Source organism: Tenrec ecaudatus, chromosome 2 (genome assembly GCF_050624435.1).
Source record: "Tenrec ecaudatus isolate mTenEca1 chromosome 2, mTenEca1.hap1, whole genome shotgun sequence".
In the NCBI taxonomy this organism is placed as follows: Eukaryota; Metazoa; Chordata; class Mammalia; order Afrosoricida; family Tenrecidae; genus Tenrec; species Tenrec ecaudatus.
Window position 1 is genome coordinate 154,383,934 of NC_134531.1, and position 19,354 is coordinate 154,403,287.

A 19,354-nucleotide genomic window follows, 5' to 3' on the forward strand; every position below is an offset into this window, starting at 1 on the left:
TTTTATGTTGTTTTGTAAAAAGTAGTCCCATTGAAAATGACCTTTGCTTGCTTAATTACTGTAACTGTTCTGTTTATAAGTCTGGCTATTCTTATTATGTTAAACTTTTAGGTTGTTTTTAATTGTTTGTTCTTGTAGACAACTTTGTAAGGTTTTTAACTGCTTTTATCAGGAGAATGTCAAAGAAGTCCTTTATGTGGATTGCCCGAGCTTCTCTATTTAGGTACAAAGCTAAAAGCCTATTTTTCCTGGCTCAGTTTTCCTTTTATATCTTTTATTCAGATAGATAGTGATAGTTTGTAATGTGGCATTTTTATTTAGTATAATTCTACAAAGCTTAATTGTTTTCATTAGTTATTATATTTATGTGATGTCTTTTAACTCTAAATAGTTCTTAAATTATTATAAGAGGGAGTTATTGTTTGGCAAATTGCTTTTACCTGTTTGTTTTGTGCACATCTTAGGTCACAGACTATCGCTAAGTTCCTGCAGGTCACGGATATATCTTCTGTTTCTTTTGATTCATTCCGTACCAGTTAATTCTCACGCATCATATTTGCGGGTTAGCCTTCGTTCCGTTTAAATCACCTGGGCGTCTGGCTACCTCCACCTTCACTTGCTTATGTGGCATGCTTTGAATTTCCTGATTTCTCTATTTGTATAGGGAACACGAGCCAATTTTATTATATTTAGCAGGTCATATTTTGCTAAGGAAGAGATCTACTCAAATATACCTGTTACTGAATTTCCTACTTTCTTTTTTGGATTATTCACATGATTGAGCCTTCTTCATAGTGCAGATTTTGAGAAGTGCCTCAATTTTATATTTATAATTGCGTCTTAATTACCACACAGCAACAGGGTTGCCTCTCAGCCCTGACTTGCATTTTTTGGAAGAACAATAAGTAGTGTAGACAATGATGAACAGTTCTAAAGCAATCTTACTACTCCTGGGCCCATGTTGTTCTCTGGGACCTGTCCTTCAACTTAAATCTCAACCTATCACCCAGAAAGTGAGTAATTAAAATGTCAGGTAGGTAAGGTATGTCTCACACACACACACATGACCAAGTGTGCAGGTATTTTATTTTTCAAAGCAAATAATCAATTACTATGACTCAAAGGTATTCGATTTTTAAAACTGTGCATTTATAATACAAAATCCTTTGGAAAATACTGGATTCCTATTTTCATTTCAAGAACAAAAATTTTGTTCTTTTTAATGATAACACGTAAGCATTTTATTGTAATGTTAGGTAATTTTTTTAAGTGTGATAGTTCACTTTGTTAAATAGCTAGTGTTATTAGGAGGCAGCATATTTAAGGTATTTCACCCTAATTATAACTATTGCTTCAAGTTTTGCTACACTGTTATATTCATAACATTATTAGAGGCTCATAATTTCATTACAGTAATGAAAGTGGCTTGTTCCCTTGAGTTAATTGGGAACCCAGTATAGTTTGTGTTAAAAATATGCTGCTCAGTAGTGATTCTTAAAAGTTCCATTGAATTATAAGATTTTAATAAGATCTATTAAGATTTTTATCAGTTGATGCCCTTTGTTTTATTTTTTTATAGGAGAGATGATAATAAAGACATTGATTCAGAGAAAGAAGCTGCCATGGAAGCTGAAATTAAAGCTGCCCGAGAAAGGGCCATTGTCCCTCTGGAGGCCCGAATGAAACAGTTCAAGGACATGCTGCTAGAGAGAGGGGTCAGAAAACAATCTTTGGGGGAGATATTTCTGTTTTGTATAAGTAATATAAATATGTCTTGCTAAAAGGTCAAATCTAAGGTTAGTGCTCATGTTTTAGGGGGGAAGACAAGGGAAGCCTTTCATTATTGTACTTTTTTTTAAACAGCATTTTCCTGGGCTAATTATACCATGCTTAACTAAATGCCATCTTACTACCTTTTAAGTACAAATAACGTTTAACATTTATTGGGTCATTAAATTTTGGTGAGTAATATAAGACGAGTTTTAACATTACAGAATGGCGGACTGCTTGGGATAGGTAAAGTATATAAGATTCTTCCTTTAATATCTTCAGAATGGCTTCTGGTTAAAGGAGAACTGGTATTATAATTGTTAATAATGACGCTTAACCTGAGTAAGGCTTTCTACTTTTTATTATGTGCACCCAATTCATTAAATAAGCAAAATCGTTCAATTTTAAATCACAAGATTGGTGCACGCCTGGGAAATCAAATGCAGATCTTCAAGGCCTCTTCTGATGTACTGGTTTGAAAATGTCACACAGTAGTGGTTATTTTAATGAGTAATTAAGTATGTGTTATTTCTATATAATATAGAAATGTTCAGAGCCAATTAGTGTGGAAGTTTGCTGTTGCTAACCTCCCACTGCTTGTCATTTATTAGTGATGGAAACTTCAGTATGATATTATTATGTCTCCTTTATAAACAGATGTCCTGTAGATTTCAAGTAAAATTATATGACCTTTAGGTTTTTAAAGCAAACGTAATTATGCGGCATTACATTTTTATTTTAAAGGTGTCTGCCTTTTCAACATGGGAGAAGGAGTTGCACAAGATTGTTTTTGATCCTCGATACTTGCTTCTCAATCCTAAAGAAAGAAAACAGGTAACACGGAAATAGCACTATTTAAGACATGTCTCTATACATTACCAGGATGATTTTTGACCTGTAAGGGTTAGATTGCCTTTTTTTCCCCTTCTTGAAGACAGCCCTTCAGATAGAGTCTCACAACAGGAACAGATTCACTGCTGTTGAGTCAATGCCGACTTGTGGCAGCCCCACAGAGTAGACAGCCTCATCTTTCTCAGAGCGGCTGATGTTCGCAGCCCAGTACATAAAAACTAACCCATGGGGATCCCTCTGTAGACATTTCTGTCTCAGACACATTGCGTACTTTTGTTCTTATGCCCTGTACACATTGAGGTTATATCTAATAAGCTTTCAAAATTAATTGCAAACCCCGCACAACCATAAAATTACTTTTGTTGCTGCTTCATCACTGTAATTTTGGTACTCTTTTGAATCGGGCGACCCCTGTGAAAGGGTCGTTCGACCCTCAAAGGGGTTGTGACCCACAGGTTGAGAACCGCTGCTCTAGAGCATTACTTGCCAATGCCAATATATACAAAAGTGTGTGTGTGTGTTGTATACAGACACAATTGAAGACATACTTAAGCCTCACACTCCACACGCAAAATTCCTGTCTAAACCAACAGCATTTGTTAAAATGTTGGTTTTCATTGTAAGCTTGGAGAAATAGCAGATATTTCAGAGTGTTCGCTGATGGGGTCAGCACAGATGTGATCGCCCTGTTCCTGAGGTACCATTTATTCCCATGATCACTCATTGACACATCTTGTTGTGATGATTTCTTCTTTCTCTAAAGCATTGTAAACTTCCAATTTTTATAATTTCTGCGTGGCCTGGACCATTTCAGCACTGATCTATAAAATGGTGTATATGTTGAACCACTTGCTATGGTGCTGTGCTGTTGAGCCATGAGGTTTCATGTCTAGCAGGGACATGGCTAGATAATTAAAGGTAATTGAAGCTGTAAGTGGTTTCTGCATAACTCTTAAGGATTGGTGTGGATATATTTGGACTTGCCTGGAAAGATATCTTCAAATACATTAAACTTTTTTAAAAATGTCACCTTTTTCACATACTTGTGTACATATTTAAGGTACCACCTAGTCTTGTTAACAGTGTTGTGAAAAATACTGAAGTGCTGCCATAGCACTTTCTGGAGAAATTTCGTTCACATCCTTCTGACTTGGCTCAGTCTGGACTGACTGGCTGTCACAGAAATCTGTGGAACTTCAACTGCTAGCTACCTTCCTTAGGGCTCGGAGACTATACATCTCTCCAGGAGTGTGCAGCCTCAATTTGCTTCCCTGCATCAGCTAGCTAGTAGATTGAATCAGACCTTGCCAGGGAAGTGCCATTCCACAGAACTCCTTTTCCTTTGTCATGGCCTTTTCTGAACTGTCACTGTGATCAGAGTCCTGGTGGAAGGAGTGCCTATCTTGTTGGCCACTTACTGGCCCTTTCAATCTGGAAATTCACTTTCTTTTCCGTACTTGGAGATCCTCTTATTTTGATTTGATCCTAGCCATTTCCTCTTAATTCTGGGACAAGATTTGCCCTCAGGGTTGGTCCTTATATCTTCTTACCGTTTCTGCTTTCTACCTTTATTTTTATAAACCTTGTAGTGATTTTCTCGTGTTTTCTTTTGTCCATCAATTTGATGTTTTATTTCTGCTATGTTCAAAGTTTTTAAGTATTACTATTTAATTTTTGAATATTTTTGTTTTATGGTTACTTTGTTCTCTAATGAGGTTGTTTGGGGCTTTTTTTCCTTTTAGATTTATTTTCTGGCATAATCTCTGTTTCCATTAATTCTCTTTCTAGGCTTTATTTTTCGTGCTGCAGGAGTTTTCTGGTTATCAGTGAGGCACTAAAGTGCTATCTGGGTCCTCTTGCGTCTGTGAGTGGCCCCTCATGATTTGTGGGAGCGTTTTTTTGTTGTCAGCTAGTGCTGTGATTACTTAATGGATAGAGGCAAGGGTGCCACTAGAAGGCGAACTGTGAACACTAATTTTCCTTCTTTAGGCACAGAACTATGAGATTGAGAAGCCCTGCTGAGTTAATTTTTTTAACCTCTCACTATAAAACTTTATGCAATTTGAATTTCATGATAGGCATGCATTTTTTTCAATTACTCCAACCACTTGGTTTTTTGTTGTTTTGTTTTCTTTTATTGCTTTGATTTGCTTTGTCTTGTTTTTGTGCATATTATTATCACTGCAGGTCTACCTAGATAAGTGGACTGGATAAACAATCTGGAGGAGAAAACAATGGGACCGATGGTTCGGGGGGGGGGGGGGGGCGGGGAGGATATGAGAGAGAGGTCGGTGGTGTTAAGAAACCCAGGGACAAAGGACCAACAAGTGATCCAAAATTAGTGACGAGGAGGGTGTAAAGGAGGCCTCGTAGGGCGTGATCAAGGGTAATGTAACCGAGAGGAATTACTAAAACTCAAATGAAGGCTGAGCATGATAGGTGGGCCAAGAGGAAAGTAAAAGGAAATAGAGGAAAGAACTTGGCAAAGGGCATTTACAGAGATTTAAATAAGTATCAACAAAAATAATTTTGTGGTTGGGAGGAATTATATTAAAGGGTTGGGTTTTAGGAAGGTTGAGAATCACTGCTCTAGTAGAAAACAAAATTAGTTACTTTGTTTTCTTTACTGCTGTTTAGGTTCAGTCTTGCCATATATTCCAAATTATTGCAATGCCTGTTTGCTGATCAAATTCATGAGTTGCTGTTTCTTTTGCCCTTTCCCTTGTTGGTTAGTGACTTAAAAGACATTCGTCAGCTGTCTTTTCATTTGGGTTTGATGAAGATGAGAGAAATAGATGTGTATACTTGCCCACTTTATCTTTATTAAGTGGGCGAAAATAAGATGAGTGGTTATATTTTGGTAAAAATTATGTCTTACAGAAAACGTAGTCAAAACATAGATAACATATTGACATTGCTTTTTTCTTTTATGGAAAAGGATTACTGAAGACTGATTTATCTCGTACATTTCTCAAATGGTTGCTTTTTTTTGATCATTTTTTTAAATTTTTTTATTTTTTATTTTAACAATTTATTGGGGCTGATACAATTCTTCTCACAGTTCATACATATACATACATCAATTGTATAAAGCACATCTGTACAGTCTTTGCCCTAATCATTTTTTTCTCTTCTTTTACATTTTATTAGGGACTCAAACAACTCTTACCACAATCCATACATATACATACATCAATTGTATAAAGCACATCCATACATTCTCTGCCCCAATCATTCTCAAGGCATTTGCTCTCCACTTAAGCCCCTTGCATCAGGTCCTCTTTTTTTTTCCCCCTCCCTCCCCATTCCCCCCTCCCTCATATGCCCTTGGTAATTTATACATCGTTATTTTGTCATATCTTGCCCTATCCGGAGTCTCCCTTCCCCCCTTCTCTGCTGTCCCTCTCCCAAGGAAGAGGTCACATGTGGATCCTTGTAATCAGTTCCCCCCTTCCAACCCACTTGCCCTCCACTCTCCCAGCATCGTCCCTCACACCCTTGGTCCTGAAGGTATCATCCACCCTGGATTCCCTGTACCTCCAACCCTCATATGTACCAGTGTACAGCCTCTGTCCTATCCAGCCCTGCAAGGTAGAATTCGGATCATGGTAGTTGGGGGGGGTTGCTATTTTTTACAATAAGCATATATTCTGGAAATTTAAGATTTAAAATGAGAATTTTCCATAGGCTATCTGTGTGTAATTGAGTTACCTATAATTTTTTCCTAGTAGAATTTGGTACAAATTGATTATTATTTTCAGAAGTCTTGTTTATTTTTTTAGTTAAAATACCTTTATGAATGACTAACTTGTCACTCTGGTTTATTTCTTGTGGTAGGTGTTTGATCAGTATGTAAAGACCAGGGCAGAGGAAGAACGGAGAGAAAAGAAAAACAAAATAATGCAGGCCAAGGAAGATTTCAAAAAAATGATGGAAGAAGCAAAGTTTAATCCGAGGTATGTGGTTGATTATTACCAAATAACACCAAAAATCTTTTCTCCTAGCAATAGACTAAGTAAATATAACTGATATCTGGATATTAAAAAACCCCTTACTGATGTAGACTCCATCAGGAATCCATATACTTTATACAGAGTTATCCTTTTCAGGAAGGGCGCCTTTATTTTAAATGCTTCCTCAATGTTTCCTTCTCTAGAGACTGGAATGATAGAAAACTTGTCACTGTCTTCTTATAGCTTATATTTAATGAGTTGCAGGGGAAGGAAAATTATTTTGATTGATTTAAAGTGGTGAAAGATGTTTCATTTCTGAATTTTTGACTATGTCCAAATTAGGGTTTTGTCTAAAATTTTCAGTTAATTATTGTATGTATTAAATACAATTCTGGGTTGTGTGTCTAAAGCTCCTAATAATAATATGGTTATTAGACATTTTATATGCCTATGTGCACTTCATATGTATTGTGTTATTCAATCCTCAGAACAACTGTGATTTAGCTACTCATTTTTTACCTAGCGCCATTGTGAATGGCAGTGGATTCTGGCGCCTAATGAACAACATGATAGGGAAAGTAAAACACAACAAGGTAAAAAGTGTTTGTACAGGAAGCAGGAATTCCATCTTGGTTCCAGGATTGCCCAATGAGAATTACTTACCCTACAATTAGTGTGGCAATAACAGTCCTAGATGGTTATAAACACCTCAGAGATTGCAGATTTTCCAAAATTATTGGATAGAATCATGGGATCCCTGGATTAAATGGTAATTTAAAAAAAACTGATCTCATTTAAATACTTTTGTTATTGAAGGTGGAAAAGAATGAGAAAGCTGAAGAACTTATTCCAGGTGTCTTGGGTTTTTTCTTAAGTCAGAAGTGAGTGAATGGATCATATTGAGACTGGACTAGGTTATTTGTGAATCTTTTGAGGGACTATAGCCCCACTCCCTTGATTGATTCTGGCTCATAGTATATACTACAGAGTAGCGCTGTTCATGGAATTTCTGAGGCTGTAAATCTTTAGAGAAGTAGATTGTATCTTTCTCTCCTGGAGCAGCCTACTGTTCGGTTAGCTACTCAACCCTTAACCCCACCATGTCACTAGGGCTCATTTGAGGGGAGCCGATGAGGAAGTCTGACTATACATTTGATAGTAGCTACTAGGGAATTATTTTCTCGGATATTATAATGGTTGAGGAAGACTGCTTCCCAGGAGATGTTTTTTGAAATACAGATGAGATCTCATGATGTCTGCAACTAATTTTCAAAAGGTTCAGCAAAATATATCTGTTAAAACCTTTGTTTTTGGAGTAATTGACCCCAAAGAGAGAGATTTTTTGTCTTATATAGATCTGACTAAATAAGAGTCTTCAATTTTACAGTACTATACTGATGTTCTTTGGAGCAGAGCGAATTGGAGTTGTCTGCTCTATAGGGTAGCTGTGAGTCGAATTGATGGCAGTGAATGTGGTGTTTGGATACTATGCTAGTTTCTACAGAAAATAAAGCCACCAGACCATGAATTGGGAGTCTTAGTGATTTGAACATTGTGATGTATTGCTATATTGTTACATTTAACTTTTGCATACAAACTAGGAACTATTTTATATTAGGCAGTACAAAACCTCAAAAGTAGGATGTGTGATTGTTTTTAATTATTTTCACAGTATATCTATTTTTAAATAAGTTAACATTCTATCTGAAAAGCTAAAACATATCAAGTCTTAGTGAATATCAAGTATTCTTAAAACAATTTAAAATACAGAATATATCACCAGCTGATGTTTGGCTTGGGGGAAGACAGCTACCACAAAGCTCTTTATCAGAGCATTGAACTTTGTTCTGGGAGAGAATGACTTGAGTAAGTGGAATTATATAAGTTTAGTACCTGTCTGTCTCTTTTAATGGGAATTTCAGACTTCATCAATCAACTCTTAGTCACTTCTACCCATCTCTTACCACTGGTGTTGAGTATTACAAATGGTTAAGTTTTCAATTACTGATTAATTGGTGGTTAAATCTACCCATCGGTACCCCAGAAGATAGGCCTTGACAGTCTGTTCTTAAAAGTTCACACCCTTGAAAAATCTGAGGCAGCTCTGTTCCGTAAACTGGACTCAAGTGCGACTTAACAGCCCTCATTCTGTCACCCCCCTTCTAAACGAGATGCTCCAGACTCAGCTTCATGTAAAACGAGTGAACATGTATGGACTCTCCGAGTGGGGCTGGGGGATAAGCAGTGGGCTCCTCCCCATAAGGTCGTGACTCAGGCGTACCAGCCGATCAATCCACAGGACAAAGATGGGACTATCTGCTCCTGCAGAATTCAGTCTTGGACACTGTGGTATTTCCTGCGAGTGGGAATTAGTGCTAACTCTCCTCAAGCACATACATTCTTTGCTTTCTTATTTCTTTCCTATGGACAACAAATACATACATCCTTTGGATTACATTTATTCACTTCTACCATAATACGCATAATGTGCACATTTCTAACCACATTTTCATTTTACATAGTTCTTTCTCTAGCGTAGTGTTCACCGTGTTAAAAAATAGTGTGTCTGACGCATAATCTTAAAGGAAGAAATGATACTTTTCTACTACATGATTTTCTACCATCAGAAAGGTCTCCACCCAAGTGAGCACATGTCATTTTGTTACAGAGCGACTTTTAGTGAGTTTGCAGCTAAGCATGCTAAAGATTCAAGATTCAAAGCAATTGAAAAGATGAAAGATCGAGAAGCCTTGTTTAATGAATTTGTCACAGCTGCACGGAAGAAAGAGAAAGAAGATTCGAAGACCAGAGGTGAGAAGGTAAGTGGTTGTATAGCATCAGTGATGTAACATGTGAGCATGTGCATGTGAGAAGGCCTAAGCTGGCGCTGCTTGTCAAAGCTCCCTTATGGGCTTGAAGAAACGGGATTCATATTTATTGTTTGGCCTTTTAAGCTGGTTTTTGCCATTGCTCAGGTATATATTTTCTGTCATGATTTCTGTAGTGCTCATATTATTAGCTTCACTTAACTGTAGAGATTTGCACTATATTTTATTAATAGTAATTTTTAAAAAGGTACCTGTTAAACTCTAGAATGTTAGGTCTGCCTGCTCAGTGGTAGTAATAAGATTTCAAAGTTTTTTTTATAGCAGGTACCATTAAAATTTCAAAGAGCTTCCTTATCTTTTTTTCCTTCTAAAAGATAACATTTAAGTGATTTTCTAATCTTTCAGTAAGCATAACTTACCTATAAATTACTGCTATCACAATTAAAGGTCAGCTATTAAAGATGAATGAATCTCAAATGTCACTTAGTAGCAGTGTTGGGAGTGGAGTGCTCCCATTGGGGAGGCCGGCCGGCGGGGAGATGGCACCGGCGTGCAGGAGCCATCAGAACACACAGCTCTTCTCCTCAGTGCCCGTCTGCTTTATGAATGGAGAAAAGCCACCCTTAGGAGAGCCTAATCGTGCCTGACATTTCAAAGTGCCTCTTATTCCAGAAAGTCATGTATCACAAGCGCTGTTAAATGTTAGAGTGAAACCAATAAACAGACTCTTGTCGGAAAGGCACCTCTTTACTTTTACACAGGGAGTGAGCTGAAATAGTTTTTTCCACAATTATTTTATTGTTAATGTTTATTTGGGGTAAAATACACGACTCAGAAGAAATTAGGTTCTATTTAAGTTTTTATGTGTTGGAATAGAATCATTGATGACAGACACTGTACTTTTGACTGAAGGAAACCAAAAACTAAATGATGACTCAATATTGTGTGATTGTTTTCAGGCAATTTGATGCACCTTTTTCTGCATTAGAAACTTAATGTTCATGTTCTAAAACCATTGTTTTGGTGTTAACTCTTTTTTGCTTTTTAAAAATTATTTTTAAAGGATCATTTTATTGTATCAAGCATATTTGTACATATGTTGACATCATTATTTTCTAAACATTTACTTTCTATTGAGCCCTTAGTAACAGTTCCTCTTTTCCCCGTCTCCCTCCCTACCCTCATGACCCCCTGATGAATTATAAATTATTATTTTCAATATTTTACACCATCCGCTGTTTCCCTTCCCCCATGGTTTCTGTTGTTCGTCCCCTGGGGTGGTTGGTGGAAGGTGGGTTATGTGTGTATCATTGCAATTAGTTCCCTCCTTTCCTCACCTTTTCCCCTACCCTCCTGCTTATCGATACTCCCATTCCTGTTCCTATAGTCTGTGTGTCCTGAGCTCCTATCTCTTATCTGTACCTGTGCATGTGCTCCAGGCTAGCCCGCAATGAATGGCAGGACTGGGGTCATGATAGTGGTGGGTGAGGAAGCCTCAAGGAACCAGAGGAATATTATGTTTCATTGGTACTACACTGTACCCTGGTTGACTCATCCTTTCCTTGTGACCCTTTTCTATGAAGGCATGTCCCATTGTGTACAGGTGGGTTTTGGGTCTTCTGGTGCTTGTCACCCGATCCTGTCGACATCTCATGATTGCACAGGCTGGTGAGGCTCTTCCATGTGGGCTTGTTGCTTCTCTGCTAGATGGCTGCTTGCTTAACTTAAGGCTTTAAAACCCCACATGCTATATCTTTTGATAGCCTGGCACCATCCTCTGATCACCACATTTGCTTATGCACCCATTTTGTCTTTAGGAATCGTGCTCGGATGATGAGCATCACAGAATGCCAGATTGTTGAGCAAAGTGTTGCCTAGGACAATACCTGTATTTTTATGAATTAATATATTTACATATGTACACACCTATGTTTAGACTTCTATCCATAGCTTTACTTCCTAGATCTTTCCTCTGTTTCCTTTGACGACCTCCTGCCACACCATCGTGCTCATCCTTCTTCTGCCTCTTTGTAACTCATCTCAACTAATTTACTGTTGCTGCCACACCTGGTGGAATCTCTACCTCTTCCTCATTGTTGATTTTGACGTTAACTTTTATTCTGCTTGGAATTAGATAGACTTGACAGTTTCAGGCTGCTCCACTTGTCAAATCAGTTCATTGTGACAACTGTCAGTCACTGACATGCAGAGTAGTAAGGGAAGGGATTCCCTAGAGAGGGACAATTACTGTCTATGTGATTAGCCTCCCACAGTTCCCATATTTAACGTTCATTTTTCAGTTTTATTTCATTATATAATAATATAGTTACAGATAGTATATAACTAATATAGTACTTTTATTTTTATTATAAAATTTAATTTTCTCTGGATTTGGTTTTGTACCCTTAATTTATAGAAAGGCAGAAAATAGCTAAGTGATACTTAATTCGGCTGATTTAAATAATGAAAAAGGGATTACTGGTTAGGTTATCAAAGTAGAAATTTTTAAAGTGAGAGTTTAAATCAAATAGACTATATTCACATTCTGGGAGGTGCATGGTCAAGGAAGTTCTGTTCCTCATGACTTTGACTGTATGTGTCCTTTTGAACTGTACTGTCTACATCTAGCAGTAGTAGGAACCCTGTGTTTTAGAGGTTTGTCCCCAAGCCCCCCCACCTTGTGAATAGCTGGACTTTGTAGCATTATGGTATTTAATAAATAGCTGAATAATAAAGGTTAAAATGTACTTTATGAGTTAAAAAAATCAGTGAAGAACACCTGTTTCTGGTGAAATACCACCACCACCCATTTTTTTCTCAGTAATTTTCAATATTTTCATGTTACTTTTGTATTTATATAATACCGTTTAAAGTGTGTTTGTTAGATTTGCATTTGTTTTAGTTCCCAAAATAACCACCTTAAAAATCTTACTCGCATAATTGCTGGTGTTAATCAAATTGAAATCCAAATAATCTACTCTTTAGAGTAATAATTGGAAACTGCATATAATGGAATTCATCCATTTATTGAGTTGGCATTATTTAAATTTCCTGCTAAGCAATTTAAGTTATTGTTATAGTAAATGAGGATAGACTCTCTATTGAATAAAACAGCCAACATACATACTTTCATTTTTGGGAGGCACAACTTTGAAACTGGAACAAGTGGTAAATTGACATTTTTGAAGTTGTCAGATGATCTTGTCGTGTAAATAGTAAATACAAGTATAAGTCACTTATAGCTTTTCATGGTAATAACTACCATGATAAAAAATGGGTAGTATTTTATTTTATGTAAAACTTACTTTTTAATATATCACACTTTTTTAAGCCTATATATATCTATATATAGATAGATACATAGATAGATATCTATATATATAAACTGTGAAAAACACAGTTTAGGGGGAAAACTGTAGAACATAGGTTACAAACTTTATTGCTGTAAGTACTTTTTCTTACATATCAGCGTACAAACATTGTGGTTTAACAAATCATTTTTTGGGGGAGGATGTTATTTTAGACATGTGACCATATAGTTTTAGATGTGTAATAATTGACGCTCACCTACTTGTTAAAGTCCCATTTAATTTTACCAAACAAAAATTATGACAATTTATAAGGCTGAGTCTAAAAATAAATGCAGCTCAATGCAAATTTATTATTTCCTTGAAAACATGACAGTTCTGAGACAGTTCTTAAAAATCATGCATGTGTGCACACACAAATTTGAGTTATTTCTTTGAAGAATATGCTTTATCTTGAGTGTGGCAAATTTTCAATAACCCTTTATGCTTGGTTGTTTTTAGATTTTTTTTTTGGTAGTTCTCATACCTTTTATTCACGGCTCTTTGAGCTATGTCCCTACAATAGCGTATTTTTAAAAATCATTTTATTGGAGGCTCATACAACTCTTATCACCATCCATCCATCCATCCATCCATTGTCAAGCACATTTGTACATTTGTTGCCATGATTTTCAAAACATTTTCTTTCTACTTGAACTGTTGGTATCAGCTTCTCATTTTTTCCTCTCCCCCACCCTCATGAACCCTTGATAACTTATTTATAAATTATTATTCTTTTTTTCTTTTCTTACACTGGCTAATGTCTCCCTTCACCGCCTTTTTTATGTTGTCCATCCCCCTAGGAGGGTGTTATATTAGACCATTGTGATTGGTTCTCCCTATCTCCCCTCACCTTCCCTTTAGCCTCCTCATATGGCTAATCTCAATATTGGTCCTGAGGGGTTTATCTGTCATGAATTCCCTGTGTTTCCAGCTCTTATCTATACCCTGTGTACATGCTCTGGTCGAGCCAGATTTGTAAGGTAGAACTGGTATCATGATAGTGGGCGGTGGGGGAGGGGGAGCATTAAGGAAGTAGATCAGCGGTTCTCAACTTAGGGGTCTCCTGATTCATAATAGTAGCAAAATTACAGTTATGAAGTAGCAAGGAAAATAATTTTATGGTTGGGAGGGGGTCACCACAACACGAGGAACTGTATTAAAGGGTGTTGGCATTAGGAAGGTTGATAACCACTGAACTAGAGGAAAGTTGTATGTTTCATCGGTGCTACACTGCATATTGACTGGCTCTTCTCTACCTTGTGACCTTTCTGTAAGGGGATGTCCAATTGTCAACAGATGGGCTTTGGGTCTCCACTCACTCATTCCCGCTCCCCTTAATTAAAGAATTCTCTTGCTCAAACTGACTCCATTCTAAAGTGCATTGAGAAGTTGCGTCCCCTTGGAATTTCTTATGATACATTATTCCTTCCCATCCCACTACCTGTCAAAAATATATATAGATTAAATCGGACTTCTTTGAACTGTTATCGAATCATCATTTGGACAGTCAGTCTCGATGGAGCAAAGTAAAAGATAAAGTGGAGAGTGACCCGCGGTACAAAGCAGTGGATAGTTCTTCCATGAGAGAAGACCTTTTCAAGCAGTATATTGAAAAAATAGCCAAGGTAACCATTTGTCTTTATTCTGATTATAGCTATGAAACAATAAAAAATCCTTAATTTCTTTATAAGGGATTTTGTGGTTGTTTGAAGTTCTTCTTGTTGACGTTTCTTGTTAGCCCTAGCTGTTGATGTGGAGGTAAGGCACAGTGTGGGTTGTTTTTGGTAAATATCAGATTTCAAATTTTTTATTTGGCTAGCTATTTTGTAAAGAGGTTATTTTGATGGTGTTGGTAAAAAGGATAATGTAATTTTACTTTTACAGAATTTAGATTCCGAGAAAGAGAAAGAGCTTGAAAGGCAAGCCCGCATTGAGGCAAGCCTTCGAGAACGAGAAAGGGAGGTCCAAAAAGCTCGTTCAGAACAAACAAAAGAAATAGACCGAGAGAGAGAGCAACATAAAAGAGAAGAAGCTATTCAGAACTTCAAGGCTCTTCTGTCTGACATGGTGAATATTAATCTTTTACTTTATTTCTCTACCCAGCTAGATATTAGAAATCCATTTTGGACAGTTCCATGTTCTCTACGTTAACCGCAAGAGGTAGTCCTCCTAAGGCACTGTAACATGGGGCACCTGATGTCAGCACGGTTAGGGGAGGGATAGCCCGTATTTGGCTTATTCAGAAGGCAGGTGTTCTGCACACAGGAAAATTCAAAATCTTCTGCATCAAAACTTTTTAATGTTTTTTTTTTTCATGGAAATCATTGTAAATACACTGACCTGGCATTAAACAAATGTGCTTAAGAGGGGTACCCCCACAAACAAACAAACAAAAACAGGAAAAAGCTCCACTGGGTGACAGAAACGTCCTGGTTTGTGGCAGATGGGACTATCTTGCCACCACGCAGCCCTCTCAGTGCGCCAGTTTTTGGCAAAAAGCAGCACGCCGCTCTTGCCCCACGCACCTGACCCAGTCTTTCGGTCTCTTTGAATGAAGAAGGACCTGAAAGGACAGTGATTTGACAGGAGATGATGGGAAAAAAAATGAGGCAGGTGCTGTCAGCCATCCAAAGAGATGAATTTGAAAAACGTTTCCAAGAACGAAATCACAGATTGGACAAATGTATTAAGTGTAATGGAGAATACTTTGATAAGGTTGTTTCGTAAAAAAACTTAAATGCATAGCTTCTTGGAGGCGTGGACTTTTGAGGTTTTGTGGGATACCCCTTTGTAATGTAACCCTTGATGATTTAGGGTCACCATTGTGATGATCTGTGACTAGAGAGGGTGTGAGACTGCTAGTGTGCTGATCCCAGGAGACTGAAACTAACTGGAGAATCCTTCACAGTACCCTCAGTGTTGCTGAGTTATACAGGGTTTTTGGTCCCTGCATTCAATGCCCAAGATTGCTGTGTTGCGCTGCTTGTTGCTTCTTCTCTTTTCCTGTGTTACAATCTTTTTTTTTCTGCATTGATTCTTTCTTCTTAATTCTCTCCTCCTCTCTGCTTCTTTCTGTTCTATTTCCTTTTCTCTCTGGGCAATTATAGCAGTATACCAATTTCTCTCTTTCTCTTAGTTATATCTCAAGTTTATTCTCCCATTGCAGCCACAGAAATCTTTGTTAAAAAATCCGGACTTGTCAACTTCCTTCTTAATTACTCAAAAGCAAAGTTTTACAAGTCAATTTCAAACTCTTTAGCATAATATGAAAGTTCATTCATTTATTCTTTGACTGACTCTTCTCACCTTATCCCTTATTGTTTAACTATGAAAAGATACATCTCTGATCATATATATGCTCATTTGATTTTAGGTACGTTCTTCCGATGTGTCATGGTCTGATACTCGGAGGACTCTCCGAAAAGATCACCGCTGGGAATCTGGATCCCTCTTGGAAAGAGAGGAGAAGGAGAAGCTCTTTAATGAGCACATTGAAGCACTCACCAAAAAGAAGAGGGAGCACTTTAGGCAACTTCTGGATGAAACTTCTGCGGTAAAAATCTTTTTTGTCCCATTTTGATCTAAGACAGTCTTCGTTAGTGTTGCGCAGTAAAACGTTAGCATTCCTTTTAGTGTTGTGGTCTGCACGATCAGAGCGCCGCGGCGGTTTGGCGATTACAGCACTTCACTGCTAACTAACTGAGATACTGGCAGCTTGAATCTGCCAGCCACGCCATGGGAGGAAGACAAGTCACTCTGCTTCTAGAAAGATGTACAGCCTTGGGGGCCCTGTGGGTCACTTCTCTACTGTCCTGTGGGGTCATATGAGTCAGAATCAACTTGACAGCAGTGGGTTTGGTTGTTTTTTTGGTCTCTAGATTCATTACTGAGATTCCCAGGGTTTTTGTGTCCCTTCTGATTTTTTTTTTTTTTAAGTAAAAGGTTGCCATTCTTATCTATTTAGGAATTGCTTTTTTTCCATTTTCTGATTCCTATCTGTTCCTCTTATAATTAAATGTCTCTTATTGTGTATGATCGGTGATTTTCCTCCTGATGATAGTTACAGTTTGCACTGTCCTCAATTTGGTACTGTGGCCCCTTCTTTGGCAATTTGTACACTTTGTTATTCAGGTTTTGTGCCTACTTATCTGCTCTCTTTTTGGTGATGGTTTCTTCCGAAGTTATGATGTTTGCCCATGTAAATACAGGGTTTGCAAGTGATTGTCTTAGGCCACCTTGAAAGTATGGCCATGAAAATAACTCTTGTGGCAAGCCAACAAAAAGAAATTGCATTAAGGCTGCTCCCTGTCCCTAACTAGTCCAGTTACGCTTGGGCATTACCAGAGACCGCAGGTCAGTGTGTAATATTCTGTACCATATGTGCTCCAGTTTGACCCCCCAATAAAACTGAGTTATATTTATCTTTCTTATTACATTGTCTTATCCAAGATTACCCTAACATCCACGTGGAAAGAAGTAAAAAAAATCATTAAGGAAGATCCTCGGTGTATTAAGTTCTCCTCCAGTGACAGGGTAAGAAACTTTTGTGTCTGTGATTTACTGTCTATTTATAACTATTAATTGGGTGCTTCTACTATCTTCACCAAAATGAAATTGTGCTTTTTAAGCAATTGCTTTTGAGTGTATGAGAAATGAATATGGATTCTAAGTTTGTATGTGATGTTTGAATGAGACAGCACAATGCAAAGTAAAAAAAAAAAAACTTAATCCTTGAGGTTAAACTTATGTTTTGGAATCTAAGAGAGGTAATGAAGCTATTAACTCCCTGGGAGTCAAAAACAATTAAGCACTCTGCTGTTAACCAAAAGTTTGCCAGATTTGCCTCAGAGCCCAGGGCTAATAAACTGCTTTGGAAAGGCTTAAAAATTCTGTGGAGTAATTCTGCTTTGCACACCTGGGATCATCAGGAGCTGAATCGAACTCAATGACAATTGGCAGCACAGGTCTGTCTTAATTACTGTATAGCCTGGTTCCACTTTTCAGGCATACTTAGGTCAACAGTTGAGACCAGGCTGTCGGGCTGACTCTAAAACCACACTAACAGAACACTATAAGCTGATACTTCGTGTCTGTTCCAGAGATTTTACCATTGGGAACAGACTCACCTAGGGTCTGGAGTAATTATTGAAATCAAGGAAAGTATTGTTTACTGTATTCCTTTTTATCCACTGGCCTTTTACTTGTTCTCTTTCCTATTCTTCTCCCTCTCCCCCCCCCCCCCCCGTTAATAACTCTAGGTTTAGAGTCTAAAAACCTATATTTTTCTCACGTTTGGGACATTGAGGCTAGTGAGCGTGCATAGCTAGTAAGAGTGGCAGACTGAGAGGTGAGATCCAAGTCTCACTTTTTAACTTTTCTGAGTATTGATATTAACTGTCTTAACCCAAATAATTTATAGCTCTTGTACTATCTCTTTATAGAAAGCCAAATGGCCTGTATAATGGATTTAAGTTTTGAGTGTTACAGTTGGTGTATGTATAAATTACACCACATTGCCATCTTTGTGAGTAGCTCCAGTGGCGCAATAGCTAAGTCGTACTAGCCTGATGCCACCTCGGGACTCCAAGGGAGAAAGACCTGCTGATGTGCTTTGAAAGTGACATCCTACAAAACTCTGGGGCAGTTCTACTCGGTCACCCAGGGTCACTTTGAGTCAAAAGTAGACTCTACCCCACAGCACCTAGCAACAGCACTTAACCCGCAAGTTTCTTTTTAGGAGTTGGTCTTGAGGTTAGGAATATTAAAGGAGATGAAAGTTTGAGCTACTATTGGTACATTAGATGGAGTCCTAGTGGCACAGAGCTTGGCTTATAATTGGAAGACCAGCAGTTTAAACCTACCAGCCTCTCGGGAGGAGTAAGAGGTGGCAATCTGCTCCAACGATTATGGCCAGGGCAGTTATACTAAGAATATACAGAAGCACAGCAATACTTGTGTTTACATTAATTATATGGTTTCTCATTGCTTTTTCCTTAACATTTCTTTTAGCTTTTTTTTTTTTTTGCTTTATTACACGATTTATAAACTCTGTCTTAATAGATAACTGATGTAAATTTTGGAACTGTTGGATCTTCCTCCCTAACTGTACCGTTTTTTTGCAGAAAAAACAAAGAGAATTTGAAGAATATATCAGAGACAAATACATCACCGCCAAGGCTGACTTCAGGACACTTTTGAAAGAGACCAAATTTATAACATATAGGTATGTGTGACGAAATGGTTCATAGTGGCAGTCAATTGTCTTTACTAGTCCTTACTCTAATGGTCAAAACCTACTTTGCATTCACACACATGTTGACATTATTAATTTTTAGGCATAAGAAGAAGCCAACTACACCTCATAACTGTCTTATCTTTTTTTTTCCTCTCGCTTTTTTAAGAAAGGGCCCAGATGTCAATTCTCATTTTGTGTTACCCACCCATCCAAATTTTTAAACACACTTTTGTTTTCACTTCACTGCTTTTTTTTAGGAGAACCCTCAAGTATATAACAGTTGTATTTCATGGAGACTTTAAAATCCTTCACTATCAAATTATCTTTGCCTTCTCTGATGACTGACTACTCAATGTGGTTGAACCA

General features: G+C 37.6%; 1 protein-coding gene across 8 annotated transcripts in view; it reads left to right on the top strand.

The window, feature by feature from the left end:
* TCERG1 (transcription elongation regulator 1) overlaps positions 1 to 19,354 on the top strand; it is a 57,929-nt gene that overhangs the window by 37,570 nt on the left and 1,005 nt on the right. For 5 of the 8 annotated variants that reach the window (XR_012782856.1, XM_075541773.1, XM_075541777.1 and 2 more), the window contains 10 exons: positions 173 to 223; positions 1,580 to 1,715; positions 2,515 to 2,604; positions 6,460 to 6,578; positions 9,244 to 9,394; positions 14,214 to 14,378; positions 14,638 to 14,820; positions 16,127 to 16,306; positions 17,203 to 17,286; positions 18,876 to 18,976. Coding sequence is in view for 7 of the 8 variants with exons in the window: in XM_075541773.1 (XP_075397888.1) it covers positions 173 to 223; positions 1,580 to 1,715; positions 2,515 to 2,604; positions 6,460 to 6,578; positions 9,244 to 9,394; positions 14,214 to 14,378; positions 14,638 to 14,820; positions 16,127 to 16,306; positions 17,203 to 17,286; positions 18,876 to 18,976 (1,260 nt within the window). In the remaining variant the exon portion in view is untranslated. The remainder of the gene's footprint in view (positions 1 to 172; positions 224 to 1,579; positions 1,716 to 2,514; positions 2,605 to 6,459; positions 6,579 to 9,243; positions 9,395 to 14,213; positions 14,379 to 14,637; positions 14,821 to 16,126; positions 16,307 to 17,202; positions 17,287 to 18,875; positions 18,977 to 19,354) is intronic. The other 3 variants (XM_075541775.1, XM_075541778.1, XM_075541780.1) reach the window with 1 other exon arrangement.